A 10,308-nucleotide genomic window follows, 5' to 3' on the forward strand; every position below is an offset into this window, starting at 1 on the left:
GAGAAGCTTCGCCACAACAAATAATTCTGTACATGTATGTTAGAACAGCCACGTCATCCATGTTTATGATTTTACTGTCACGTTATTTTTGTTATTCTTGTACGCACATTTAAATCTGCACATGAGAGGCAGTTTAGGACTTCAACAGTGTTCACACCAGGGCCGGATACATGCATTAATCCTGTAATGTGAACGTAGCCATAGACAAATCACTTAATCCACTATTATTGAAAGGTGCTTTCAGACAGCGAGCGGTTGCCGCTGCATCTTCTACCCAGTGGCAACATCATCAGCATTGTGGGCGGCAGCAGGGAGCGCCGCCACCGTTGCCGCTGCTGGCTACGTCCAATCCCACCAACAGCTTCTAACATGAAATACAGACTGCTGCTATCCAGAAGGAAAAAAAAAAGCTTTTACAGGTCGGGTAAAGTCGAGACACAAAGCCCAGTCAGGTGCTGGTGCAGGTCAGACACCAAGCAGTTTTACAGCAAACATGTTAAACCAATCAATCCATTAATCAACCAAACAATCAATCGCTGAAAGCTTAGAGCTGTAACAGTGGAGTTTGCTGGGAGGTGAACTGAGAGCAACATCATGCTCTGCAAAACAGACAAAGGTTTCCTGCAGTGTGTGTGTGTGTGTGTGTGTGTGTGTGTGTGTGTGTGTGTGTGTGTGTGTGTGTTTGGTGGAGGGTTGGGTAAATGCATCTTGTGCAGTAAACACAGGTGGTGCCTTCAGTGCGAGCGGTGAAACCAGTAGATTGTGAGAGATAAAGTCGACGTGACAGCGGAAGCCCCTGAACTACATGTGAGGTGTGAGAATTGATTCTCACATGAATGAAAGGTTATGGCGGGCAACGTCAGAGTCATGTGACCTAACTAACTGGTCAGTGGGTGAGTGAATCTAAACGTACCAAACAGAGAAGTTTTATTGTCGGGAAATTAAAGAGTACAGTCTTGACCTGCTCAATGTGAAAAGTGCCCTGAGATGACTTTTGTTGTGATTGGGTGCTATATAAATAAAAATTGATTAATTGATACTTCAAGAAAAATAGGAGATGCTTATGAATAGGGGTGGGGGAAAATCGATTCTAAGATGTATCCTGATGTGGACAATTTCTGCATCGGTTCACAAACGTCAAAAATCGATTTTCTAATAACTTGATAACAGAATGAAAAGGCAAAACCGGGCCACAGTTCATCTTCACCAAAGGCGGGGGTTGCAAGCATTTTATTTTGATTTAATGAGTAAATAACTACTTTTGTGAGACGAATGTGAAGTATACTAACTACTAATGTTAGCGGAGCGGAGCAGCTAACTCCGGCAGTATCAAACGAGACCAGCTGACCATCACACACTGCTGCATTTAACAACTTAAACCAACTCTGAGGTGAAGAAAATAACTCGGTGCTCAGTCTGTTTCATCTAAAAAAAAAACCTGCAGCTGCTCAGTGTCTCAGACAGCAACGTCTTTCCCCCAGAGCTGACGGTGCAGCAGAGAGGCTGCTCTCCACTGCTGGAGACGTTAATAACACAGCGGAGCACCCCTCCTCCCCTTCAGTTTGTTATCTCATACAGGCAGTTAACTTTTTATAAGAAAAAGGCTGCGAACCATTTATATTATCTGCCAGATATGTTTCATATTGTATTTCAGTGGACTAAAGACACCAGTGAATGGTTCGGCACACAGTAAACTGGAGCAAGAGACTGAAAATAGCCACTAGATTCTCAGATCAGAAGCCAGAATAAAGTGATTTACCTTCTGATCCACGATGGAGCAGACGAGCTCTCTGACGGCGGACAGCGAGAGGTCGCCGGGGTCGAGGGTGACCGTCTCCCTGGTGAGTCCGATCTGGAGCAGGAAGGAGACGCCGTGGATGGAGCTCCGTGAGTTAGTGGGGCTGGGCGCCGTCTGGCTACCGTTGGACAGCTGGCTGCAGATGGTGGCGGGCGGGCTTGGCGACGGCGTGGGCGGGACCGTATGCTGAGGGAGGATGGGTTGACCCCGCGGCGAGGCCGGCGGCGGCGGGCTATTATCGGCCGACATTGGCTGCTATCTATAACGTCGTCCTGGAAGTAAAAAGGCGTCGTGGGCGAGCAACATCCAAAAAGAGCGTCCGACTGCTCAGGTTTGTTCGTCAGCCGAGCGTTTTCTGTCCCTTCTTTTGCCTCAATTCACATTTCTCGCTGCTAAAATCCTGCAAGGAAGGTTTCCTCTCACTGCCGAGCATCTCTGAGGTAGAAATAAACCAAAAAAAAAAATCTCTGAATTAAAAGATCCTGGTAAGTTCAGCTTTAAAGAGTTTTATAACAGTTCAATCCTCAGGCCTCCTGCTGGCTGAAACTGTGGACTGCGTTGCAAGCGACGACAGAAGCCGGAAAACAACGTTGAAACGCTGCAGATCTGTAGCTTCTCTTTGCTGTTTTCACTGGCAGCATCTGTTGAGAATTAAACAGCATGTTAATCTCTTTGTATCTGTATGCAGCGCAGGTGAATAAATGTGTAGCACCTTGTAGTTTCAATAGAAATACTGAAATCCTTAGAAATTTGAGCAAAAAAATTACATTCATATCCCTGGAATCACTTAAGAAATGTGTATAATATATTATAGTGATGCTATGGGGATGGTTAAAGTACCATCAAACATAATGAAGTCTTTACAAATTTAGCATCACAAAAGGATAAAAGGAAATGTGTGTGATGTGTGATCAGTGTCATCGTCTATGTAATATCAGGAATATTGTAAGAATATTCTGAAGATTTATATCAAGATATCACCCTGCAGTACTGTTGAAGGAAACTGTGAGACTGTTTGGGTTATTATTCATAACAAGACTAAGAGTGTGTGATTCTGTGTGTGTTATCATGCTCACAATGACAAAGTGAACACAGTGTTTACCGTGTTCACCGTCTCAGTAGTGTGTTAGGATGCTAACATTTGCTAATTAGAGCAAACCACAATTTTCAGGTATTTACTCACAAACTTTTACAATTACTCCTGAAGTACAGCTGAGCGATATGGACAAAATCAGATGTGATAATATCTTTGATCCAATATGTCGATATCGATATTATGACGATATTGTTGGGATGACTATTAATGCTTTCATAAGATAGATATAACAGTCTAACAAGCTCCCCAAAATCCCAGACGATATCTAGTCTTATATCACGATATTGATAATATCGATATATCGCCCAGCCCTATCCTGATGTTAACATTAATATCTGTTCCATATTTCATGCGAATCCATCAAATAGTTGTTGAGACATTTCTCTAAAAAACAAAAATGTGAACCTCTTGGTGGTGTACGGGAACCATGACTGTGTGCATAAAGCAGTTGTCATTTTAAATATTTCACAGAATTAGTTTATTTTTTATTTTATTAATTTATTGTTGCATACAGATTAGCGATGCAATGTAAGGTACAGGCTACAGGGCATCCAGCTAAAGCTAATTTGCGGCCCCCGTCCCTCGTTAGGCTTTTAGAACTAGACTAAACCTGCTGGTGGCTCAGGTCAGGGGAACGCCAAAGTCATCAAAGTCACCAACTTTCAAATCCAAGCAGACGCGTACAAGCTAATACTGAGCAGAAAATGTGTTTTTTACACTTTTGGAATTTATATGATTATGTGAACCGTGCAAAAAAAAGTGTGAAGTTATTCTTTAAGAAAACATCAGTTTCACAGTTGTAATTATAATTGCGGTGATTCCCATGTGACATGAACGCAACATTGTGGCCACACCTTCCTAGGCCACGCCCCCAGAGGAGGCGGGGCCTGACATGAAGCACAGCTGATGCGGAGGTACCAGGAGGACACCTTTAAATTCACCTTTTTAATCTCATGTTGAGGGACTTTAACTGGAGGTGAGAATTAGAGTCAGACTGATAAACTGGCAGCTGTTTAAATGTTGGCAGCGACGCAGGAAGAAATCAACTTATAGTCTGTGTTTTCATATGTTTTTGCCAATTAATTTATGTACATATACAAGTTTGACAATGCGTTAATGTCTACATGTATGTTTTTATTTTTCTGATCATTATATTTCCTACTTTTACTTAAAATTTGCTGTCAAATTAACAATAAAGTTCAGTGTTAAACAACAAAATTTGAGAGACGCCTGCTAAAAATGTTTATGTTATGTAAATATTCTGAAAACAATATACAGTAAGCCAACATATTGTTAGCATATATTCATTCACGACTATTAAACCATACGGTATTATCTTAAAGCATACAGAGTATACGCCTCCGCTGCATTACACTACGTTTCATTTGGTGAAACTGCTGCAAAACAAACAGCGAGCAACAAATTAAATGCTAATGCTAATGCTAACTCTGGTTTATCTGCTTGTACATAATGGTTTAAAGTAAACAAACTGTCTCTAAATATTAAAAAAATAAAATTTTATTATTTACAGTGGCAAAAAAAACATTGTCAAAACTCATCTAAGATCTGACTTGAGAGTAACGACATGCCTTAGTTGGTATAATGAGAGAGTATGTCAGTACAGTATAATTAGGAAATTAAGCTATTTTGTTGACAAACACTGTCTTCGTACTCTTTGCATATTTCATACATTCTTTTTCATATTGTAGTATAATCTGCACATTTCCCGCAACTCTTCACACAATCTTTCTTCTACAGAACTGCAACCCGCTCAGATCTTTGCTCCACATCAGCTTCTCAATCTCAAGAAACTCAACTTCTCAACTATCTATGACCTTAACACTTTTCAAGTTTGTACTTCTATATATAAGATACAAATCAGGAAGGGAAAAATTCCAGATCATTTCAGGTCTCATTTTGAAACTAAACTCTCACATTCACTCAACCAAACAATTATCTGATCTTCATCTTCCCAAACATCTGACAACCAGAGGTCAGATTTCAGTTGGACCGGAGTCCAGTTATGCAGCTACTATTCTCACTGGGTTCTTTGCCTTTAAAGCCATTTAGAGCATATTTAAAATATTTATTTACTGTTATTATAATCAATAACCCTCCTATGCTTCTTTCCTCTCCCTGCACATTGATTTTATTTCTTGTTGTTTGTGTGTCTTTGTTGATTTTAACATGTGCAAAATAAAGAAACCCAAAAAAAGCAACATATTTTCTGACTTACAACTAAAACTATGTGTATTGCTTTAGATTCCACTCAGTGTAAGTCAGAAAATCAGTTTTGCAGGCTAATTTGGGTCTTGTTCAAACAGGCGGGAAGGTCTGGCATGTTATGTACTAAACAAGACGACAGTGAGACTGAGCCTACCTGGATCTACCCACCGAGATCATCTCATTAGTCCTCTGAATACTGAATATCTTGTCATCTTTTATCATGTGAGGTTGTATTTTAGACTTTTTGGAAACACTAATCACGAATTTTCACCATTTTATGACGTTTTATGGACCAAACAACTAATCAATTCATTGAGCAAATGATTGACAGATTAATTGATAATAAAAGTAATCATTAGTTGCAGCCCTACACCTGATATTAAACTGTACGGTATCATGTTAGAGCATACAGAGAATACACACTGTAGCTCTGCAGGGACATACAGTGACTTTCATGTGGTGAAACTGCAGCAAATAAAATGCTCAAATTGCAAAATAAAAACCCATCTTACAACCACAATGGTCTGTATTGCTAGACTCCATTAGGTATAAGTCACACAATTTGTTAATTTTAGATGCTAATTGGGGTTAATAGACCCTTTAAGTCTGGTTAAAACAGGCGGACAGGACTCTCGTGTTCAAAAAGCATAACTACCAAGATCTCTTTGTACTGTTAAAACTTCTTATATTCACCTCAGTTCAATCCACGTTGTATTTATAAAGCACAATTTCAGCTTTACACGAACATATAATAATATAACAAACGAGGCAAACATGTAATATGAAAATCCTCACATCATATGATCGCAGTCGGTCCTAATTAAACAGACCCGCATTATAATCCATCTGACTCATTACAGTGAATATTGACTTTTTTACCTTCAATACTGCTGTGAACAGATTTACTGTAAAAATAGTTACATGCGATAGAACAGAAAAATAACAAATGCAACACCAAAACACACTACTGCAAATAATAATAAGCCTATCAATCATATTAGCTCATTATGAATAAACTAAAATAACTGCGTATTAGTAAACTGTATGAAGTAAAGCAACAGGATGTCCTGGGTTACACAGATGAAGAGAAAAGTTTAAAGGCAGCAGCACCTCTTAGAGCAGGGCGGGTTTTCCGCTTCCATCCAGCGGCAGTTTGGACCTCTCAGCGGCTGAATTTAACGACCGGAGTCCCGGTTCGTCCGCTCGGTCCTCCGGGCCCGGGAGCCACAGCTGGAGCGGGCAGATGAAACTGTCACACTTTTTTTTCTCTCCAAACTTCCCTGCTGAGCAGCACTCACACCGAGCAGCTCCAGCTTCATGCGGATCTGATTAACACAGCCACAAACACACTAACTACACTCACAGCGGAGATATTAGAGACGGGAAGAGAGCTCACTCTGATGGGATTTCTAGAGACCGAACAACTGAAGTCTCTGCAAACCAAAACTACATCTGAAAATCAGACGTTTTCACAAAATACCAGGAATGCAATGTACAAATACTCAATAACAAGTAATCCTACTTCAGTAAAAGTACATAAGTATTATGAGCTTGATGTAGTTAAAGTATTGCAGTAAAAGTACATAAGTATTATGAGCTTGATGTAGTTAAAGTATTGCAGTAAAAGTACATAACTATTATGAGCTTGATGTAGTTAAAGTATTGCAGTAAAAGTAGTGGTTTGGTCCCTCTAACTGATATATTATTATATATGACATCATTAGATTATTAATAGTGAAGCATCAGTGTTAGAGCAGCATGTTACTGTCGTAGCTGCTGGAGGTGGAGCTAGTTTACACTACTTTATATACAGTTAGCTAGTTTAGTCCAGTGGTTCCCAACCTAGGGGTCGGGGCCCCTCCAAAGGGTCAGCAGATAAATCTGAGGGGTCATGAGATGATTAATGGGAGAGGAAAGAAGAAAAAACAAAGTTCTGATACACAAATCTGTTTTCAGTTTTTGGACTTTTTTCTTGAATCTTTGATTTTTGCTGAAATATTGGATCATTTGATCATTTATTGAAATGAAAGCATGTGAGAAGTTTAGAGGGAAAAATCACTATTTGGTGGAGCTGTTAACAACTCATAGACATGTGAAATGTGACCCCGACTACACACTGCTTTTTGTAAGACGTCAAAAGCCAAAAAGGTTGGAAACCACTGGTTTCATCTTTAACAATGTGTTGTATTTTAAAAGCTTGTTATATTATCCATTGTGTCAAATCTTCATCTGAAAAGTAAATAAAGCTGTCAAATAAATGTAGTGGAGTAGAAAGTACAATATTTCCCTCTGAAAGGTAGTGGAGTGGAAGAATAAAGTAGCGTCACATGGAAATACTCATGTAAAGTGTGAGACATACTATTGAGACACGGGATACTTTAGCTTCTCTGGGAGTCTGGGGGAGCTTTTCCTTTTTATTGTTCCCTAAAATTATTGACTTTTTTGTTTTTGCAACAGAGTGATACATCTGTCAGATGTTAGAAAATCTTCGTCCGGTTCCTCCATTAAATTTTATCAGATAATTCTGTGGCGCCATCTCCTGATCGAAAGCACTCCATCACCCAGAGTGCAATTCAGGCGGCGTGGAGTTCATAACTGTTATAACTGTAAATTAACAGCAGTTATTTAAAGTACTCAGATCCTTTAGTTAAGTAAAAGTATCAATACTACAATGTAGAAATACTCCATTACAAGTAAAAGTCCTGCATGAAAAAATCCTCCTTAAGGAAAAGTATTACGAGCTAAATTTACTTAAAGTAAAAATCAGGCTGTGACTAATATATTAAATAAATTTAACAAAGCTCATTATTGATACTGATGAGTCGATGCAAAAGTAGACTCAAATACACACAGATGCTTTGTGAAGGGCACCGCTGGTTTAATCTTTATGTTGTTTTATGTACAATCTTCATCTGAAAGTAACTAAAGCTGTCAAATAAATGCAGTGAAGTAGAAAGTAAAACTAGCATAAAATGAAAATACTCAAGTCAGCTCAAGAAATTGAACCACTGTCAGTGAAACAAGCTAACAGAAATGTAGCAAAACACAAATACATACACACACAGAGTACACAGAGTATGTAGAAAACACATAATTAGCAAAATTACATGGTGAAATAATAATAATAATAATAAATGAAAGAGGAAAAAACTGTCTTTTTCATTAAAAAACACAGGAAATAATTAGTTAATAATCAATCTTTCCAAAATAAGCTTTAAACGGGTCCCAGATCTTAGAAAAATGTCAGATTCACCCTTAAAGATACAGTAAAAATGTAAGTTATTATTGTTTAAAGAGTGAAGTACACTGTGAGGCATTTTCCTGAGTAGCTCTTGTGAATGTTAATATATATATTGTTCAGGCGCCTTTATCTGCATCTATTGTCCACAGCAGTGCTACCGTTGGCTCAGGGTAAACACTGAGGGTCGGTTACCAGGGTACAAACCTCCTGCGACAGGAATCCTGAGGCGGAGAGATTGGCTGTTCATGTTTTCAGAGCCAGGATGAGATGAAAACACCTCACAATGCAAGCTAAAGGTCAAAGGTCACATGAGGGGAAGGAGAAAGTAATAGAGAGAAAGTAAACGGCGAATAAAGTTAGAACAACCAGAGAAACAATGAACTGATTGTTGTATTTTCTTATCGAGAGTATTAATCTTTCAAATGTCATAACTCTATTAGGTCTTTATTATATAGGTCATTTATTCATGAGTCATTAAGGATGTTTGGATGCCCTGAGTCAGCGATTTAACAAGTTTGTGCTGTGATACAAACACACATGTATGCACAAATGTCCTTTACGGTGCATCCTGATAAAGTGTGTATGATCATCCTGTGTGTGTTTGCATGTAAATATCAAGAATCATGGTTCATTTCATTAAAATCAATTAGAATTATTTATTTTATTTAATCTTTATTTAATCAAGCAGTCTCATTGAAATTAAGATCTCTTTTCCAAGAGAGACCTGAGAACAAGAAACATTAATCATCATTAAAATGATTAATAAACTATAAAAAAATCTGGAGGCCAAAGACAAGAATAAATGAATTTAATTATTGAGCACTGAGTGGATATTGGTGAAGATTGTTTTCTTATGACAAAATATATTTTGTTATCCCAACATAACAAGCTTGTTTTCTCGAGATTACAATATCATTATTTCAACATCACGAGAAAACTGTTTGCATCTGTGCTGTTTGATTGTGAACTTTGAAGTTATTGGTATTTGGTAATAAATATTTCCTGAGGTGCAATTCCCCAAGTGGCATAGTTGATCTTCTTCTTCTTCACTCATCAAATATAGTTCTCTCCCCCTCTCGCCACCACACCTTGATATTTTGTGGTCTAGAAGATTGCAAGATGGAGGTAATAATCTTTTTTTTTCATAATCTTAACAAAACAAATGATTTATGAACATGTTATGTCACTATTGTCAGAAAACAAAACATGAGAAATAATTTAACAAATTCTGATCAACAAAATCATGAAAAGTTGTGTATAATTTTTACATAAATACCACAGTCTGTGTTGTGGTTATCACTTTGGACAATATACTGTAGTATCTGTATTTACAATGGTTAGAAATTACTGAAACTTCATATTCCTCAGTTCAAAACATAAGCAGGCTTAAACTGAACTCCAAAATTAAAGTGTGTGAAAGTAAATGCAAATGCCAATGGGAAATCCCACCAATGCTTATGCTTTTGTGACCCATAACCTTTAACACCACAATCACTCACCATCTCCTGTTTTTCCCCCTCTCACATCTCAGAGCAGCAGCCTCTTCTGTCAGTGGAGCCTGACAGCAAAGTGACACCAGTACGCTCTACTGGGCCCAGTGAAAGGAGGCCAGCTTAGTGTGAAAAGCAGGCAGAGAGGGACTGTGTGTTGGCAGGTAAGTGGACATCCAGGTTATACGATGACAAGAAGGAGAATCAGTGTTCCATGTCCTCAGGTGGATGCTGCTTTCAGGGATCCCCCGCTGGCTCTGTCCTTAAGCCCTGTTCATGGTCAACTCTCCTGTTAGATTGCAAGGTTCAGTGCTGCTCATAACTCGGCTGTTATAAACAATGTTGCTTAACATGTTTATGTACCGTCATGCCCGTTATATTGTAAGAATGTCATAGCTGCAACCCTCATTTATGCAATTAAGGAGGTGAACCAATTTCTCCTAAAAGAAATAGTCAT

At 38.6% G+C, this 10,308-nt stretch overlaps 1 protein-coding gene across 2 annotated transcripts in view; it reads right to left on the reverse strand.

Annotated features, from left to right (window-relative positions):
- LOC122965419 (serine/threonine-protein kinase D3-like) overlaps positions 1-6,500 on the reverse strand; it is a 58,075-nt gene extending 51,575 nt beyond the window's left edge. Inside the window, exons 1-2 of one of the 2 annotated variants that reach the window (XM_044329501.1) lie at positions 6,231-6,500; positions 1,760-2,439 (exon numbers count right to left, since the gene is read on the reverse strand). In XM_044329501.1, coding sequence (XP_044185436.1) covers positions 1,760-2,047 — 288 coding nt within the window. In that variant the 5' untranslated portion in view covers positions 2,048-2,439; positions 6,231-6,500. The remainder of the gene's footprint in view (positions 1-1,759; positions 2,440-6,230) is intronic. The other variant, XM_044329503.1, reaches the window with a different exon arrangement.
- Positions 6,501-10,308: the final 3,808 nt, after the last annotated feature.

The sequence above is a fragment of the Thunnus albacares genome, chromosome 16, assembly GCF_914725855.1.
Source record: "Thunnus albacares chromosome 16, fThuAlb1.1, whole genome shotgun sequence".
In the NCBI taxonomy this organism is placed as follows: Eukaryota; Metazoa; Chordata; class Actinopteri; order Scombriformes; family Scombridae; genus Thunnus; species Thunnus albacares.